The sequence below is a fragment of the Dermacentor albipictus genome, chromosome 4 (genome assembly GCF_038994185.2).
Source record: "Dermacentor albipictus isolate Rhodes 1998 colony chromosome 4, USDA_Dalb.pri_finalv2, whole genome shotgun sequence".
Lineage (NCBI taxonomy): Eukaryota > Metazoa > Arthropoda > Arachnida > Ixodida > Ixodidae > Dermacentor > Dermacentor albipictus.
Genome location: NC_091824.1, coordinates 69,087,517 through 69,107,590, shown reverse-complemented (window position 1 = coordinate 69,107,590; position 20,074 = coordinate 69,087,517). Strand labels below are relative to the sequence as shown.

Below are 20,074 nucleotides of genomic sequence, written 5' to 3'. Positions count from 1 at the left end.
GTGGTAAAACGTGAAATGGCCCATTGAGCGAAGGAGCCGGCGCCGTCTGTAGCAGCGAAACTTTCTATTGGCTGCGACACCACGTCCTGAGCGCCGTGACACTGGCTCGAGCTTGCTGGCTGGGGCTTCGACGGAGCAGAGTGGGTGAAAGTGTGCCCCTACTGCCACGGTATTGCGTGAGGGGAGAGGGCATCGTCGCGGCGCCATGCCACCCTCGCTCTCGCTCTCGGAAACCTGCGTTACCTGCGCGTTCCTTGCCCGCGCAAGTTCTCGCCTGCGTTGGAATTGCGCCTCGGTAAGGCCAAATCAAAATTTGCCAAGCGTCTAGACCCGCTCGCTTGCCCGCGAGAAGTTTGTAACTCGAAGGACCGCTTAGCGGCATAAAAATGGACAATAATGCTTTCGTATTTGCAACTCCTAAGTGCTTAGGTGTCCTCGCATATTTTTTTTTTTAGTCCCAACGTGTCACAATTTACAACTAGCTCCCTGAATCACACGGCCACTAATATTGATAGCGGTACTGTGAATGGTTAGGACCTCCAAGAGAACTACAATCGCTACAAAAACGAAACCTCCTTTATTTTTATGACAGTGCCGTGCAACACGAAAAGAATGCGCAAACTAGCTGTGAAGCACTACAAAAAGTGAATCAGCGCTATTTATTGTTAGCCAGTAGAAAAAGAAAGGTCGCAGCTTCTCCCGAGAGGCGAAGCATCGATTGCGATAGGAAAATAGTAGACAGCTATACGAAGTAATGATATCACTTTTATTGGCAGTATAAATTTGCAAACGTAGGCATAACTAAATTAAGAAGCATGGTGCCAGCGCTCAAAAGCGAACGTCAACACGTCACACTCGGTGAACGCGGACACTCGCTGTCAAAACGCTGATGTGAGCTAACGCGGCAGCAGCAGCGAGCGAAGTAACCTTCCTGCTGTTTATGTCGCTTCAACGCAAGAGCGGCGAGAACACAGCGCGCACAAAGGTATGAGCCGTCTGCAGATCCCTTTCAACAAGCGGTGGGCTCGACCGCACGCGGCTGTGCAAAGTACGTACTTGTTGGCGGAGTCGAAGCAGCACCTCCTCCCTTCTGCGCTGCCTTTCCGCTTTCCTCCATACCGAGCGCGAGATGGAGCCGCGATTGTGAGTTCCCTTTGCGCGCGGTCGCGAAATACGCAGTTGCTGCCGGAGCACAACGCCGCCTTGCGTCCCATCCCCCCACGGACTTTCACGCGACGCAGGACGGCGCGTTTGCTCTCCGCTTTCCTCCTCCGCGCGCGCCAGATTGAGCAGCGATTGTCGGCTACTCTCGCGTGTTTTCACTCGCACATACAGCATACGACGCGTGGACTTATAAAGCCATTGGACTTTACATGGAACATCACGGCGACGGCGACTACAAAAATCCGCCTGGAGCGTCTATTAATTGCTATCGCAATAAAAAAATGGCTGCGGCTTAGCTAAGGTTAAGCCCAGGATGCGAAGCATACTAGCCTTTATTTTAACGCGACAGCGTTAAGGAGCTCGTGTCGCAGAAAAGCCGGTGTCGTCGGCGTCGGCTCAGGCGTGCGGCGCTTGCTCAGGCGCACATTTCGTTGTCGCGCCGAACGCTGCGTTGCTCGACGCTCACCGCGTCCGATGCGGGGGCCGACGCCGCGAGCGACGGCGTGAGTTGGAGCCCCGTTTCTCCTCTGTCGTGACGTCACGGTGTCACGTGGTATTGAAGGCGACACCGCCGCGCCTGAGGAGCTGGGTTGAGCTCTCGAGCGACGGCGCGAGTTGGAGCCCCGTTTCTCCTCTGTCGTGACGTCACGGTGTCACGTGGTATTGAAGGCGACACCGCCGCGCCTGAGGAGCTGGGTTGAGCTCTAGTAATATGCTTCGCATAAAAGCGAAAGTCCGGACATATGGTTATTTATTTATTTATTTATTCAAAATACCCCCAAAGGCCCTCATTACGAGGGTATTACATGGGGGGGGGGTCAATCACAAGCACTGGTTGTAGTTTGTACATACTAAAAACAAGAGAGGTTAACAGAAGTAATAATACAGTGAAACATAGTTAATATACGAGATAATTAGGTCACAATTATTACAGAGAAAACATTAGTACATATTAGGAGAACATAAGGCAACTGCACTAAAAAACACCAACAAATATCGAAAAACACTGTAAAAGTCCCAAAAAAGAATAATAATACGATTAGTCGACAAGTCGTGAGCGAATTAAATGTTGAAACTTAGTCAAGTCTGGTTCCGTGGCAATGACTGATGGTAAGGCGTTCCATTCAGTTATTGTGCGTGGTAAGAACGAAGATGCATAATGGGATGACTGGCAGTTAATGCGTTTGACTTTGTATGGATGGTCACGGCGTGGAAAAATAACTGTTGGTGACTGAAAGAAATCATCATGCTGTGTGGGTCAAGTCGGGACGCGGGACACTTACGCAAATGTCAGGACTGCCCGGTTAAATTCAGAAAGGTTGGCAACCACGCACACATGCATGCATGTGGTTGCCTCCTACCTTCCCCTCCCCCAGCCCCCATCTACCCAAAGAAGAGTATAGACATCGGACGCGGAGGAGTTTTCAGCGGTGGCGCCTCCACGTAGTGGCGCCGCGAATGTAATGGCCTGGAAAATCCGAGCCGGCGCAGCAGCCGCCAGCCACGTTGGTTGATGTTCCGTCGTTTCTTTCTTTCTTTTTTTGCGTTGCCAGAATGGGCCGTAGAACCAATTACGAATCGATTACGGCTCGAAAGCCGGAAAGCCTGTAATGCGCGGTTCGTAGGGAATGGTACATACATTTCCGACGCTGCTCTCCATTTGCCTATACTGGCTGATAACTTTCTGAGGCCATGAAGGGAAAGCTACGGAGGCAAACCACGCACAAGTGAAAAGAGTCCCGAGTTTTAATCCACGGTATTTTATGTTGGGGAAGAGAAAACATAAACACCTTATTAGCAACAGGCTAATAAGGCAGAACACATCACTGAGCTTAAAAGCAGGGTCCTATAATAGTTTGTAAAGGTTTACTTCTTTTGCGGCTTTTCCCTTCCCCGTCTGCGGAAACGCGAAACCGTCGCTCGCGGAGGCTGCGTCAATTCAGCGTCTGGTCGGAGTACAGTGAAATAGAAGTATTGGATAGTGCACTGTAGTTCGGAGCAACCAAAAGCACTCTCAAGTGCTGCCGGACTACTTGGCGCGGTAACACATCTGCAGCAGCCGCGCTCCCGTAGCATACCCTTCATAACCACAGAAAGTCGTCCGCTACCTCCGTGGTTGCTTAGTGTTTATGGTGTTGGGCTGCTAAGCACGAGGTCGCGCGGTCAAATCGCGGCCACGGCGGCCGCATTTCGGTGGGGGCGAAATGGGAAAACACCCTTGTACTTAGGTTTATATGTGCACATTAAAGAACCCCAGTTGGTCCAAATTTCCGGAGTGCCTCATAATGAGATCGTGGTTTTGGCAAGTGAAACACCATGATTTCTTTTCTTCCAAGTTGTCCGCGCATATAGTTGTTACAACGTCGATAAATGCGCCTTTATAGTCCGACGCTATCGGCGCGCGGGTGAGCGTCGCCTGACGCCGGGCGCGTCGGAGTGCGTTGGCCGCGTCCGGTTACGTCAGCTTCGTCAGTGCGTCGAACCACAGACGCATAAAGGAGCCATTCATTCGCGAGGGCTTCCAGTTTCAAGCAAATCGTGCTCCTTCGCGTCCGCAAGTTTGGCAGTGAAGGCGAACTTGGGATTTGTATAGCCGTTCTTTTAAGTGGCTCCGTCTTTTTATTTTCAGGGGCGCCGTTGCACAAGCGCGGCTTGCGCAAGAACACGAAATGTTCTCTGCGTTGACGACGAACACTAACATTGCGGCGTGTTTACACGGGCTGTTAACGCCAGCCTTAGATGCACCGGCTGCTTCGGCCAGTTCTTGTCGGGCCAAGCTGCATTGAATAGGCTGAATATTCGGGTAGTCGCGAAGGCATTAAGATCGGCGACCCATCGCAAAACGAAAAAGAACAACAACAAGAAAATGGACGGGGGAACGGAAACTTATCGACGCATAAGCAATCAACGACCAAGCGCTCAAAAAGAAAAAAAAGTAATGCAGAAAGATGTTCGCCCCGTTTTTTTCCTGGATTTTTCTGCTGCTTCGTCAATCTACGTGCATTTGAGTTGGATACTCGACTACGTAAACGTGCGCAGCACAATAACATAAACTGCCGGAGTGGCCAGCTGCTAGTTTGTCGTGGTGAGCTTTGTTCGCGGGGTGCACTTGCATCGTAATTTCGCGCTCGTTTTCTTGTTTATATTCAACCTGATGCCATGGATATGACCTGCCTCGTACAAGCGGCGACCTTTCTCGGGGTCAGACGCCTGAAAAATGCGTTTCCCAGTTAGTCAGATCTTGGAAACCGTTGTGCGAAATCAATGGTAGCGCCGTGCATGCGTCTGCCCCGTCGTGTGCATCGCATGCCAGTTCTCTAGCGCGCTGCTGGCGCCTTACGACGGCCATCCGGTGCCTATATAAACTGTGGGTGCAAACTCTACTAACTATACATAGTATGCGCGTACGTCATTCAAGGATACTCCGCGACTTCCGGTTTACGGCACCGCCATGTTGGGGAACTTATAGGCCTATGCGTGCGCCTGTTGATAAGGTTCCCCAAGATGGCGGAAGGTAGCGGAAGCAGACGACAGCAGCGAATGTGACGTCACGGGCATACTATGTACACGCGGGTGTATGTACATGGTAGCGCAACGCAGCACCCACCACTGCTTGGCAGAAGGAACAGCTCCCCGGCGTCTCACAACCGGGTGTCTCCCTATGCTGGCGCGATGAGCACCACCTGTGGCATTGCAGACGTTGCAACTCGATGGTGCACGAGATTAGACTGACCAAGAAACGTTGGCGTTATTTGGCGCCCAGTCAACTATTAGATTAGGTTAGCGTCACGTTTATTGCTCGGACCAGAACATGCCGGCAGCAGCTCAGCATCAATGTTAGTGCGCTTGTAATATTGGTGCGCAGCACGGTCACGCGAACACGGCGAGTCGTGTCAACAGCGGACACGTGGTTTATACGAAGTGATCGTTTCTAAGTCCTCTGGATCTTTTATGCGGAGCATATTACTAGAGCTCAACCCAGCTCCTCAGGCGCGGCGGTGTCGCCTTCAATACCACGTGACACCGTGACGTCACGACAGAGGAGAAACGGAGCTCCAACTCGCGCCGTCGCTCGTGGCGTCGCGGCGGTATATAAGCAGCTGCGCTTGCCTCTGCTAGACACTCACGAGGTGACAGGCCTCCTGGAGACAGAGCTGCTCGTTGGAATGAGAAGCGAAGGTTGCGGCGTGCTACAGAGACTGTTTCAGGTAGCTTTGCTACGGCGCAGCGACTACGCGCCCCGCATCGGACGCGGTGAGCGTCGAGCAACGCAGCGTTCGGCGCGACAACGAAATGTGCGCCTGAGCAAGCGCCGCACGCCTGAGCCGACGCCGACGACACCGGCTTTTCTGCGACACGAGCTCCTTAACGCTGTCGCGTTAAACTAAAGGCTAGTATGCTTGGCATCCTGGGCTTAACCTTAGCTAAGCCACAGCCATTTTTTTTTTTAGATCGCCCATGACTGATAGCATAATTCTTGTCCGTCAGCTTGGGTTACTCGAAGTGGCGGCCATTGCTAGCGCGAGAAATTGAAACACATAATAAACCAATTACCAAAAACTCGCTAATTTACTTCTTGATTACTTTATGGCACATACCGCAATTTACGAATTGTAGCCGGTGAGTTTGCAAGACGCATCCATCTGAAATTAATCACCAGGATGAGACCAGTTTCGATATATTATTTTGCAAAGTGTGTGATGAGATACATGGGCATTCGAGTTACTTCTGTGCTTCACTACGTAAAAGAGCGTCCTGTTTAAAAAGTAAGTGGTACAACAGTACATGTTTACGGCGAGTTTGATGGCGGATATCTCCAAACTGGATTCATTCTGGAAATTCCTTCCAAGTGGATATGCCTCGCAAGCTCACCGGCTAGGTTTCTTAAATTACAATATGTGCCGTGAAGTAATTAGTGGATAAGTTAATCGTGTTTTTTTGTTAATTAGTTGAATACGTAGTTCGATTTATTGGGCAAGTAATGTCCGCCTTTCTCAATAATCTAGCTCAAGGACTAGAATCATGCTATCCGGCACGGTCAACTCTTAAAAATTTCGGAAAACTTAAAAATTATCACCACGTATAACACTGGTTGCTGACGTTTGTGAAACACCAGTGGAGGACCTCGTGTTCCGTCCATCAAAATTCGTCGCGCCTCACTACGAACCCTTACTGCATTGGTATGAGTTAGGGGTGTGCGAATATTCGAAATTTCGAATACGAATCGAATATTTTCCTTATTCGAAGCGTATTCGATTCGAGAAATGCATATTCGGAAATCACGAATATTCGAGGATGGCAGCATAACGGTGGAAACGACCAATATTCGGATAGACTGCGAATAATTGAGCAATTAACGAATTGCATGCTTGCTCCGCATTCTCCTAAGAACATGTTTATTAACCAAGACCTTCGCATGATCCGCTCATTGTCTGTATGCTCTGTTTCAGCCTATCTGCTTCAGGCCCTTGAGACATGATCAGTTGTGGTTTCATTTTCACCAAGCTTTATAATTCCAGTTATTTTTGGAATGCTCCATTGCCTTGAAGGTTGCAAAGGCAACTCAAGGTTTGCTAACATTGTTGCAAAATGTATCAAGACTCTTTGTGCGGAGTGCGAAATTGATAAAGTGACTGGCCTAGGCATGTTTCGTGATCCGCGCTTTAAGGCCACACTTCATCAGGCATCTGGTCAGATGATCTGGCTGAAAGACCTTGTGACAAGGGAGCTCCAGGCAGCTGTCGTGGAACACCGTGGGGACACTGCCGTGCCAGCGTCGACTTCGTGTCCACTGGTGGCATCGAGTGTATGGTATGCTTTTGACGGTCTAGTGATGAACAAAGAGAAGACACATTTGGCATCTGCCCCCGAGAGGGAAGATACAGACTACGCGGAAAAGCCTCTTCTGGAAAGGGGCATGAATCCTTGTGAGTGGTGGCAGTTCATTGGCCGCTTCAGGTACCCGCTTTTGAGTGCACTCGCCCGGAAGTACTTGGTGATCCCTGCCACCTCAGTTCCGAGTGAGTCTTTTCTACCAGTAGAAATGTGACAGTGCATAGAGAGCGTTTACTTTCTGACCATATTGAGCAGTTAATTTTCCTTCACGACAATCTGTAACAAGCGTTTTACCTGGCTGAGAGCATTACTTGAGTCCATTATGTATAATGAGTACCTCTTTAATTTGAAGCAACCTTGTAAAATGCAATATTATTTTTAAAAGGGTAATAAAGCTATTGTTACCTCTCTTGCAATTTTTTTATACTAAACATGTATTCCATATTCGATTCGATATTCGAAGAGAGTTTTTCGCCTTATTCGTATTCGATTCGTATTCGAAAATTTCAATATTCGCACACCCCTAGTATGAGTGTAGCGGCATTTGATGAGCTCAGACCTTTCCGCAAGGCCAATCAGATGTCTTTGAAGGACATCAAACCGAATTGAACTTTATAACGCAAAATGAACGGACCTTCTTTTAGTTTTCTACAAGTGAATTAGGGCACTTCTTAGCTTCGATTTCGAAACTAACCCAATGCGACAGTGATATTTTTAAACGTCTTTATTTCTGCATTTAATCGGTGACGCCTTGTGGCAGAAAAGGGGTGCTCTATGGGGGAGGGGGACCGGTGCTGTCTTTTTCCTCGAAGTGGAGTGGTCCTGAGGTCGGCTCTGCAAAGAGGTGGCCAAGCCCTTCCTTTTCCATGAAAAAGTGCAAAAAAGCACGCCAAAGCTGAAGTGAGTCCTTGGGCCCTATGTGCAATGGCGGGTCGAGCCACTTCTGGGGACAGGGTGCCAGGTCGTTTCCCGCCCAGGGAGTGTAGCGTCCTTTCTCGGACCGTGTCAAAGGGAGAGCAGCCCCACAGAAGATGTTCTGCCGTACCTCTGGCCGGGCATGCCGGGCACTTAGAGCTCGGGTATGAGTACGGGTTGATGAGGTGTCAACTTGCTGGTGACAGAAGCTGGCCGGTCTGGGTTCGGTGAAGAAGTTCCTTCTGCGCTTCCAAACAAATTGCGAATTTCATTCACTTCAACATAACATTCCTTTCATTTTGAACGAGTAATGCACTTCACAAAAAAAAAAACGAATTGGTGTAATATTTTCGAAGGGAAAAATTGTCATCCATCGGAATGTAGCGCCAAGCTACAAAGGAAAACCATACGGATCTCTCAAAAAGCAGCGCTTCGCAGTTGAGGGCAGCTTCGTCCTGGTGCGGGATTTGAACCCGCGACCAGCGCCTTTCCGGGGTGGTCGCTCGACCATCTGATCTAACCAGGAGGTTAGCAGGTCTCAGCGCGAGGGCGAATTAATCGAAGCACAGGGTCAGAGAACATGGAAAATCAGTTCCATGGAATCCAGCAAGGTGGAGGAAGTGTCATGAAATGAAAAAAAAAAAATGTCATCCACCCGAATCTAGCGAGAAGCTACAAAGCAAACCCGTGCGGGTTTCTCAGAAAAGAACGCGAAGCTCAACTGCGAAGCGTTCTTTGTCATGCGATGCCACCTGTACGCTGCCCACTTCCCTCCACTCTCTCCGGGATCGGCCCACATTTCTGTGTGAGCAAAGGCCTCGCACGCGGACACGAAAAATTCCAAGCAACTTTTACAGCTTGGCTGTAAACGTGAATTTCGTCATAAATAACATGAGTGAACAGAAATCTACGAGGGAACTGGAAAGTTTGCAATTCCAAGTTAGGATTCCTGTCCTCAATATGAAGTTACATACACAGGCAGAGGAGAAAAGCAGCTTTATTTGGTCATCTCTGATCCGTGCATGTTTGTTCACGGGAGCACATTCGGGCATATATGCCAATGAGGGGAAGTAAGTAAACTCAAGGAAAAGCTGAGTCTAAGGTATATTAATCAGCTAAAAGCAGAACCTACACAGGTATAGAAGATGGAGGTACGAGCTGGACAAGAGAAGTTGATATTTTATTACACTAAATGACAAATAAATAACCTCCAGTAATTTTTTTAAGTTATTCATTTGTTATTTCGTGAAATAAAAATTCACTTGTTAGTTTTGTTTCTTTTTGTCAAGTGAACATTTTTTTATTGTTGTTCAGGATATCCAGTTAGGGTTCCTTGGTTTGTTTGTCTTTTTGGTCAAGTGAACATTGTAGTTATTATAAATATTTAATCAGATTGATTTGAATGTACAGTGTATGTATATGGCCGTATCTGAATTGTCACCTTTAGCCCTCTTCACGTAGACAACTGTATATCGTCTAAATTTCAATAAAGTCAAAGTCCCGTCCCGCCATCATCTGTGCCCGTGTACGTTACCACGTTTTTTAACTGGTTGTTCACCTTGAATGTGTACCAACTGGCCCAGCTTTCAACATCGCTAGAACTGAGTTTACTAGCGTTTCTTTCTTTGCATTTTGCCCCTATCGCAATGCCCCGAACTGAAATCTAACTTGTGATCTTGTGCCCGGCCGCTGAACACCACAGCTACTGGGGCCTTAGACGCATATCCTGTGCTATCGCGAGTACCGGATGCAAAGCCAAACCTTAACGCGGGCGCCCACTCCGCGTTTTGTATATAGCTTCCATTTACGTTTCCAACGGCGAGCGCACGTCACCGTCAGGAGAAGTGAGAGAGAGAGAGAGAGAGAAACATTATTTATCCCCTCTTAAAGGGGAAGGGGCTGCGAGAAGAAGGCGAGGGAGGTTAACTTACTTTTGCAGTTTCTTCGGCGAAGATCGCAATCAAACTTGGCGATGAGCTTCTTTATACGTGTTCTGATGGGAATACAAAATAAACAAAATTAAAAATGTGTTTTTTTTTTTCTGGGGAAAATAGCCATTTTAGCCCCGCATCCCCCCCTTGAGACAAGCCTCTAGCTCGGAACCTACTCGGATATTTCTAGTGAAGTAGGTGCGAAATGCGGGAATGTTCTGATTAGGCTACCGCTGAATTAGTTTAAATGAAATGTGTTGCATATAGAAGATATGTATAATTCTATCGAGTGTAAGAACGGAAAATGCGATTTATGGCCTCCAATTTTTTACAAGAATTGCCAGAAATCTGCAAATCCATATATATCTCACTACGCGGAACAGATGTCGCAGTTCTGTAAATTGCATAAGCTAGAGAATCTGAAGCTCATAAATCAGATATACTGATAGCTCACGTGAAAGTTTTACAGAGATTGGGATGGCCTTTCAAGTCTTACAAATAAATGGTATGTTAGCAAGCAGCTTATGAGACACCAATCTTGTCCACTTTATGTCCGTCTCAAGAAGTCCTGTTCGGGGAATTTTGATATCGTTTATTTTATTTCCTAATTGCAGAGTTAGAGTTGTAAACTTGATACATGAGTGTTTGAATTTTTTGTCATTTTCAAGAATTATTTTTGAGTCATTGAAAGGATGAATTAAAAATATACTTCCTAAATTCGGTAGATTTTATCCTTCCTTTAATTGCAACACAACTAATCGAATTCAGTGCCCTGGATGCCAAGAAAAACTATTCTTGCATTCCTATGTATTCAGGTGGCAACTCTCTCAGGTGGTAAATCTTCTTAGGCCTGATTCACGCAGCCGTCATTCTTCCCGCCCGGTCAGCGTCACAGCCATTGTCACGGTCACCGTGACGGCACCGCCATGGTTGCCATCATGGTTACCATCACGGTCACCATCACGGAACCATAGAGCATCAGGGGGGAGCTTTTCCTCGCCGGTTTCATCTCAAAAGGGGGACGCCGACAACGTTACGACCATCGGCCAACGTCGTCGGCATCCCCTTTTTGAGGAGCAGCCGGCGAGGAGATGATCTCTCATGACGCACACCGATGCCTTAAACGGTGACAGTGACGAGGCGAGACGGCTGACGGCTGTGCGAATCAGGGTCTTAAAGTACCGTTTTTCTCCCCCTCATTGTATAGTGACGACCGCGCGTGTTTTGTTCGCAGTCTTCCGTGCAGCGCGAGCGAGGCGCTGCTAGAGGCGCTGGTGGGCCGGCTGGAGCAGTACGCTAGCAGCCTCGAGTCCCTGGTCGAGGAGCGCACCGCCGACTACCTCGAACAAAAGCGGAAGGCCGAGGACCTTCTCTACCAGCTGCTGCCCAAGTGAGTTCGCTCAGCATGAGTCGATAGATAACGGGCAAAGGAGCGTGCTGTGGAACATAACGGCCTTTTGCAGTGGCCCTCCGAGAGAGAAAGAGAGTGCGAGAGCGAGATTGAAGTTATAAGGGAAAGGCAGAGAGGTTAATCAGGCTGAGCCCCGGTTGACTACCTTACACTAACACTAGGGGAGGGGGAAAAGACCCAGGAACATGTGGAGGAGGGAAGTTCATAGCATGCACGGACGCACCCGCAATGAAGCGTTCGTCGTTTAGATGGGCATGAGCGGTGACATAGGCTGGGGCAACTCTAGAAGCACGGCAACGCTTTTGTGGCTTTGCAGATCGCAGAGACACGGGGCCTCGGTCTTCTGTAAAAGCCCTGTCATCTGTTTGCCCTAGAACTGCCCGAAGTCAAGCCTTTCATCTTCATATGATGGCGAGCCACACGTGAACTGCTTTTAAGGCTTCTTTTACAAGCCTCGTGTGTTGCAATTGGCACTGTCCGCCATTCCAATTAGGAATGAATAGGCGTTCGCAAAGGAAACGTTACTCGCAGGAGACATGGGAAGGTTTCGTCGGGTCGAGTAAAACTGGGTAAATGTTGCAATTTCGTGCATAGGTCCATCGCGCGCTGTCGCCAGTTAATTTACGGTGTACGCCGCTTCATTAGTGTTATTGTATGGGCGAGTTTACTAAAATAAAATCGGTGCTGTGTTTATGCTGCCGTGCTCTGTAAACATGTTCTGTGCGCTACTATGCAACTTCTGGGTGATTTCTATACGCTTATTGCTAGCCCTTCTATATTCATCAGTTTATTGGGATGGAAAGGGTGGGCATGCTTCTCACTTTCGGGGGAAAATAACGGAGAGTGGAAGCGACCTGCATTATGCATAGAGTGAGCTATAAGTATTTATTGTGCATAGTTCGAAAGATGGTGATGGAGGGTGTATGTGCAAAAGCGCTTTTCTCCTCTTCTTGTATTTTAACACGAGGCTTCCTTCACCAGATAAAAAATAGAAAGAAAAGAAAGAAAGAAGGAAAGAATGAAAGGAAAACAAAGTCTACAGTCTAACAAGTGCAGCATCGTGATTCTTACAAAAGACAGTGTAATATCAGCGCCTTCACGTGTCTTGGTTATGCATTCTTTTTTCTCACTGTCAGTTTATTTCTTTTTTTTTTCTGAAAGGGTCAATTAAGAAATAAAGGATGTGGGACGAAAAATTTGAAGTGATAGCAGGGAGACCTGAAGGCTGCGTGGACCAACGGTTATTTTTGTTTAATTTATTGAGGCCTTCATAGAGCTAATGTGTGAAAAAGAAGTTAGAGATTATGATGCATGCCGCTAAATTCGTTGCATGCTGCCGAAAGCGGTGACGACTGTCTATTGTCGATTTCGAGGCAGGTTAGGTCGCAAATTAATACTGAGAATATAGTGTGAAGGCGACTCGCCTTATCAGCAGGCGCAAGCTTGGTCGAAGGCTTTAAAACAAATTTGGCTACGAGAAAAGGAAAAGTGGGAAAGAAAATATAATGCGAAGCGACGTGCTGAGATAATATATGGCGTCGATATGAAACGCTGAATGAGGCTTGTGACGTCCTCAATCGTTAATTATTCACCGCATCATGCAGTGCTTTGTTTGATGAGCCGGCACGACGAAACGGCGCATCGCGTTTACAGAAACAACAGCTAATTGCGGGGTGGCGAAGGTGTCCCGTAACGTGGCCGTACGGCCATCAGCTGTGGTGGCTTACCTTGCAGAGCGAAGGTTACTTTTATTCACTGCAGATGTTCTCGAGCGACTACTACTTCGCGTGACTCGGCACCGGACGCGTCGAATCGAGGTCAGCCGTATACACCAGCGCATAAAGTGCCGAGTTCCGCGGAACGTCGTCGACGCGTTCGTAGTTCTGGCAGTGACAGTACGACGGCTAGACTATCGGCATCGTCTGTTCAGCTAAACAGAAGACAACACGCCAAGTTGCGAAGAGGTGGCAGAGAAAGCTTCGCATTTAAAGCAGTCACTGTTTGAAGTCAAGCCACCAGTCTCACATTAGGAACGTTACTAGCCAATTGTGTATTCTAAAAAAAAATGTATCGAGTATAGAGAGACGGAGAGAGGCGGAGAGAAACGAATGCGAAAGGCGGGGAGTCTCTATAGTGTAAAGCATGGCGGAGGTATTGGTGGAGGAGGAACGATGCGTCTCTTCGCGGCACTATGAAAGAACAGTTCGCGACAAACCTAAGTAATTCAGGCATGTTAGGAGCCGAGCGTCTCTCGTCTTTTAGGGCCCCGGAGATCGATGCGTCCTTTGATACAGAGCGGTAGTTCCGTGCAGCGCCGTAAATTAATGTGTCATGTCGAGTATTATGCGGGTGCCCCCCTTGCAGTCATCTAGTTAGAACGTTCAGGAGACTGATTTCGAGAAAGTTACATTACGCCATCGTTGCTACGAACAGTGCCGGTACTACAGTATAGATTAATTAGCAGAGCGGAATGAATCCTCGGTTTGGTGTGCCCAGCTGTCGTATTTGCCGTTTCAATTCTTTCGTTGTTTCGTTCTTCCATTAACTGGGACACATATGTTGTACCATGCCCTTAAGGAACCAGGGAGGGGTAACATGAAAAAATATTCTGCAATAACAGTATGGCTCGGCAAAAAAGCACAATAAATATGCACCAGACCTTCTGTACTTTGCAGCTAATTTCCGCCCAATTTCCAGCTAAGCTATTTTTACGAGCAGTTTGAAAGGCAATACCAACTGCCTTTGAATAAATCACACACATTAAGACGTTTCTAGCATTTTATTTACATTATGGTTTGAGGCATTGCCCGCATATACAGTGTGTCTTTTCAGACAATATAGCTTTTTTTATGAAAAAAAATGTAATGAGCGCAGCGGACGTGTCAGTTTGGCAGGCAAGTTCCAATGCGAGGCAGATGTACTATACCGCTAACTACGTGAGCTTCAGAAGACAAATTACCTAAGAATAATTAATTGACCAATTACTAGTACCTTGGGGCAGTTGTCTAAATTGCAAATTTAAAGGCAGTCGCATTTTCATGCGCACCCATCTTTTAAAGAAATCTTGAAAATTGCACCCAATTCAAGATATCCATCATCGAACTTCAACGGCAAATTGAGACCGAGTGCGTCCTGCTGCGTGACAGACGGCACCGCCCCGTAAATAATCTGCGTGGGCTAAAGCATTAAAATTAAATTATGGAGCTTTACGTGCCAAAACCACTTTCTGATTATGAGGCACGCCATAGTGGAGGACTCCGGAAATTTCGACCACCTGGGGTTCTTTAACGTGCACCTGAATCTAAGCACACGAGTGTTTTCGCATTTCGCCCCCATCGAAATGCGGCCGCAATGGCCGGGATTCGATCCCGCGACCTCGTGCTCAGCAGCCTAACGCCATAGCCACTGAGCAACCACGGCGGGTGGCTAAAGCATGGCTGAAGTATGAATAATAGCATGCCGCGGCCAATCCTGACCCGACACACAGCGGCACACGCTTGCCGGGCAAAGCGTGACGTAATCAGTAGCCGCCGCGACTGGCCATGTCGTTTGATTACCAAATTCCTCGCGCTCGTCTTCACGGTGCGTATCAGTCTGATAGGATAGCGGACCCGCCCGTTCTGCGCTCCTGCGGGGCTCGGTTTCGATAATGCCTGGATTTACCGTTGAAATTCGACGATAAATATCTGGAATCAGGTGCGTCTTTCAAGATTTTTAGAAGACGAGGGCGCACTAAATTTGTGACTGCCTTAAAATTCGCCTTTTACACAACTGCCCTTATGGCACTAATTAAAAAGTTAATCAATAAAATTTTGTTAGATCTTTGGATCCTCACGTTATTAGCGGCAATGTATTCCGCCTCGCCTAGGAACTCCTTTTCCATAACGCCATGCTGGCGGCGTTTGTAGACTTCGTATAAAACAAAAAAATCTGTATTATTAACATATAGTGAACGATAAGAAGCGGGGTTAACCGATGGGCCCGATTTTTATTAATTATCTCATAAGAAGCCAACAAACAATGACACCAAGAACAGCACAGGAGCAATTGCTTGTACTCAATAATTGATAAAGAAATTATAAATTATTGGTGTTGAAAGTGGATGAAAAAGCAAATTGCCGCAGGTGGGGAACGATTCCACGTCGTGGATCGTTCTGGATGCTTGCGTGGATATGAAGACGGTGCCCGCGTTATGTTAATTGATATAGCATCGCACGCGTAATGTGAAGACGTGTGATCGTTGCCCACCTGCGACAAATAACTTTTTCTTCCACTTTCCATTAATGTATAAATTCTTTATTTCGATTAGTAAGTACAAGTAATTTCCCCTGTGTTGTCCTTGGTGGCCTTGTTTGTTGACTTTTTATGATATATACATAAAGAGCGAGAGAGAGAGAAATCTTGTTCGGGGGGGCGGGGTGCACGTTGCAACTCTGTCTATAGAACTTGTCGAGGAATCAAATACATGAATAATAACTGAATAGCCATTGCCAAAAATGCTGTAAACGAATTCTGGAACGTTACGCACTGTCAAGACAAATAAAATCTTATTTTTTCATAAAAGAATATACTCATATGTCCCAAAACTTGTGCCCGAAATAATTGATGTCAATGCTTCCATGTTTTTTGCCAATTAAACAAGTAAAGTAATATCACAAGAACTTTAGAACTATATCAGTTCGAAACCAGCTAAGCAGTGCATGCCACTGAAACGAAAAATGTAAAGGCCGTGAAATGAACAAGCTGAGGACACACCTTTATTGATACTTTGTCATTCAAGGACCTTGTTCACTTTTCTACACATATGCAACGAACAGGGGAAAATCTCAATGACGCTGTCCTTCGTTCCCATGTAGTGCGCAGGAGCAGCTGTCACCGGTCGTGTATTGTGAGTAATTGCACCGAAATTATAATCGCAACAGAGAGCACACATAAAAAGCAGTTCTGCAACATATACGAGGGCGAGTCAAATAAAAGTGAGCCACTGCGAATATATGACAAATGCGGCACTTTATTTAAGGTGGTCTCCATGAGGGCATTTAGACGTTTGTCCCACTGACAAACGAGCCGTGTAAAACTCCTTGGGTTGCTGCTTCAAAAAGTCTGTAACTGACTCTTTCACGTCATCGTCCGGCACGAATCAGGTTCCCTTGGCCTGTTTCTTCAATTGCCCCAAATTATGGAAGTCGCGAGCGGACAGGTCTGGGCTGTATGGCGGATAGCGCACTGTTTCCCACGTGAACTTTGCCAGTTTTGTGTTAGCCACATCAGTGACCTGGGGACGGGCATTGTCGTGGAGCATGATGACCCCGTTCGTCAATTTTCCGCGTTGTTTGTTCTTGATTGCGACAAACGGCCGACCCGGCGTTTCACGATATCGGAAACGGCTCATAGTATCTCCAGGTTTAGCGAATTCGATCAGTAATGGCCCCTGAAGATAGAAAAAAATTACCGACGATTACGTTGCTTCCTAATGCGAAATTTGAGCGCAGCAAATAAGCTGTTTCACCTTTTCGATAGATTGAGGCAAAGAAATCGAGCAACACATGTATGCGCTATCACAGAATTTTTTTTTATTTTTCACACGTATTCCTTTAACAAAGACTCCACTAACAGTTCTTGACAGTCATGAAGGAAGCTTTGTGGTCGGAGAAATATACTGATATATGTTCGACTTGGTACACCAATGCTTGATTCTCAAAGACGAGATCTATACAAGTGCCTCGCGAGGTTGTCACAGCCGTGGGACGCGTTACGAGCGAGAGGAACGGGATGTTCTCCCGCATAAGTGTTAGGAAATTGCTGTTTGTCTTTATGTCAACATTAAAGTCCCCCACTACTAACATCGGTGTGGATCGATGGACGGTTAATGCGAGCTGCAGGAGGTGCACGACGTCTTTCGTGAGTGCGGTAGGGGCGAAGTAGGCAGCTACTACCAGCAAGCCGTTGGGCAACTTTGCGGCGCACAGTTCGCCAACTTCAAAGTTCGAGCCGGCGCTTTGACAACCGGAAACTCGCAGGAAGAGGTGGGAAGGGGGCGGCGTGTACACCCAGCGGCAAACGATGGGGGCAGAAGCGCGTGCAGCAAGCGGACAACACGATAAAGGGAGGAGGGAAGAGATAGCAGCGACTGACTGATGCCGCTGACGCCGATAGTGAGTCAACCCCAGCTGCGGAGTTGGTTTCAGGGACAACGCCGCCGATGCCGACACAAACAATATGATACCCTCGCTTCCGCAGCGCTAAGAACCAGGGGGGGGGGGGGGGGACCCTTTCCTCCTCTTTCTGCATGGCGGCGACGGCGTTCTATGCAGTCACGTTATCTTCACTCTCTAGCGGCGTCAGCGGCATCCAGCGGTATCAGTCGGTCGCTGCTAGCGCTGGGGGGATGAAAGGGGGGCGGAGCTGGTTACGAGGCCGACGACGACGACGACGACGACGACGCGAAACCCAGGAACGGACGCCAAAGAGCTGCGCTCTAAAAAAAATCAACAACACATTTCCGGCGGAAATGACGACCTTTGCTTTCTTTGGGGATGGTGAATAGTAATGTTTCCACTGTAAGCTTTGCCGTCGTGTTTCAGTCTCGTAGTAGCGGCACCATGATTCGTCCCCGAATGGAATTGCAGTCAAGAAGTCGTCACTCTCATTGTGATACCGGATCAGATGAGTGAAGGCAGCGCTGATCTTCTCCGTATTCTGGCGGTGGTTCAAAATCTTGCGCATCCATTGCGCACACAAGAGCCGATAACCGAGATTTTCATGAATAATGGTGTGGACCTACCCGTGACTGATGTTCACACGCTCTGTTAGTTCCTTGATGCTTATCCTCCGTTCTTCTCTAATCAGCTCATCAACCTTTGCGATTGGAGTGGGGGTGATTGCACGGTGGCTTTGGCCCGGTCTTGGATGGTATTTGCAACTTTCACGTCCTTCTTTGAACCATTTGCTCCAATGCTTCACAGTGGTCAATGAAATGCCATCTTCAACGTACACGGCAGCCATACGGCTATCAATATCTTTTGTGAAACATCTTCAACTGTCCAGAACCTCACGACACCACGCTCTCCAACTTTTGGAGCATCCATTATGATACACAACCACGTTCAACGCAGTGTATGAGCATTAAAGAACATTTATCTTCACTCCTTCGTGTAACTCTTGTAAATGAGTGATACGCGTGTGCCACGCGCTTGCCTCGCAGATAATGAACCAAATCATTATTGAGCGGGCGGTGGGTTGCCTCACTTTCATTTGACTCACCTCGTACATTAGAAATGCTACGATACAATGGAATATATGGAATATACAAATGCGAAGATACAGCTTGATAAAGGGCAAAAAAAGTGTCACTGGAAACAAAGTTCACTGCACGTATACACAAAACCTCGCAACAAGATATATAAATATACGTAAATGTCTGCAATAAATCTACATATCTAAGAAAAAGTCGCTGTGTATAATGTGTCAAACAAGGCAAATAAACGTGTTGCTCAATTACAGATTCACAGATCACAGAATCCTAAAGCCCGCCACCCCTCGACTCCACGCGATACATCTTCACTCCCCGCTTTTTTCCCTTGCGCACACAATACTGAGCCACCATCGTCGGCTCACCCATGCCACCAACCCTCTCCCCACCCTTTCACTCGCACATGCAGCATGCAGCGCGTGGTCTTGGAATATATATGGAAGATGAGGGCGATGGCGACGGCAGGAATGTGCTTGGACTGTCCATATAATCGCTATCGCAATAATATAATAAGAGTATTCGGAAAATGAAGAGTCCCGTGGCCCATTACTTTCCGCAAAAGAAGAAGTAACAAAAATCGAACTTTCATCGTGCGACAATTCGCTGCGCCGCTACAATGTCTTTCTTTCTTTTGTGGGGTTGGGGCACTGAATTGAAAAAAAAAAAACGCAAGGGAAAGCATGTTGGCCACAATCGAATGCCCACTTCGGCCACCTAATGTGGCCACCGAAGGAATGTTGTAAAAAACGTAAGACGCTTGGTCCACAGAGAAACACACGCATACTGCTCAGTATGGTACACCTGCGAGACAAGACTTTCCGGAGAGGTAGCGCTCAAGCGAACGCGTTGCAATCCTTCGAGTCCCTACAGTGATGGCGGCGAGCGATCGTTGTTTCTTTTTCATGTCTACTGGCCAGAAGGCGTCTAAAACTCTGCCAAGCGAAATCCACTCTGCCAGGGAAAAGCTAACACGCACCCACCGAGGTGCGCCGCGTGGTGGTGCGGGCAACACGAGAAAAACGCGTGCGTTCTTGCTGGCTCTGGCAGCAGGCGGGTAGCGAGAACAACAAAACTGAAGAGGCTCAATGTGTCCTCGCGAATAAAAGTCAAAGTAGAAAAATAGCTAAGAACGTAGCCTACTTTGCTGGCTTTAGTGTCCCGACGTGGATGATTTGGCGCAGGTGAAAAAAATGTTATCTTTTTCTACGACATGACGGCACAAATGAACCGCCACAACGCTTCGTCTCATAGGACCTCGCTGTGTGCTTTTTCAATTAGCCTCACAGTGTGTTGATTTGCCTTCTCTCGTTGTATGGTCCGATGTACGACATTAGAAAAGTTAATGCACCTTTGGCGTCGAATGTTTATAGCATTAAACCCACAAAGTTCCGGAATTGAGAATCTAAACCGCGGCTTTGGAAATGTCAATGCATCTTTCGCATCAAAAGTTTACAGAACTTTATACCTATGAAGTTTCGGGATTGAATTCCATGCGCTCCGTAGATTACGCGGCCTCCGCGAGATGCCGCAACCTACCCACTCGACATCAAAACGCCCTTGAAACTT

The 20,074-nt window shown here is 47.5% G+C and overlaps 1 protein-coding gene across 5 annotated transcripts in view; it reads left to right on the top strand.

Annotated features, from left to right (window-relative positions):
• LOC135902046 (atrial natriuretic peptide receptor 1-like) overlaps positions 1 to 20,074 on the top strand; it is a 505,847-nt gene that overhangs the window by 236,413 nt on the left and 249,360 nt on the right. For all 5 annotated transcript variants that reach the window (XM_065431934.1, XM_065431930.1, XM_065431931.2 and 2 more), the window contains one exon: positions 11,080 to 11,235. In XM_065431934.1, coding sequence (XP_065288006.1) covers positions 11,080 to 11,235 — 156 coding nt within the window. The remainder of the gene's footprint in view (positions 1 to 11,079; positions 11,236 to 20,074) is intronic.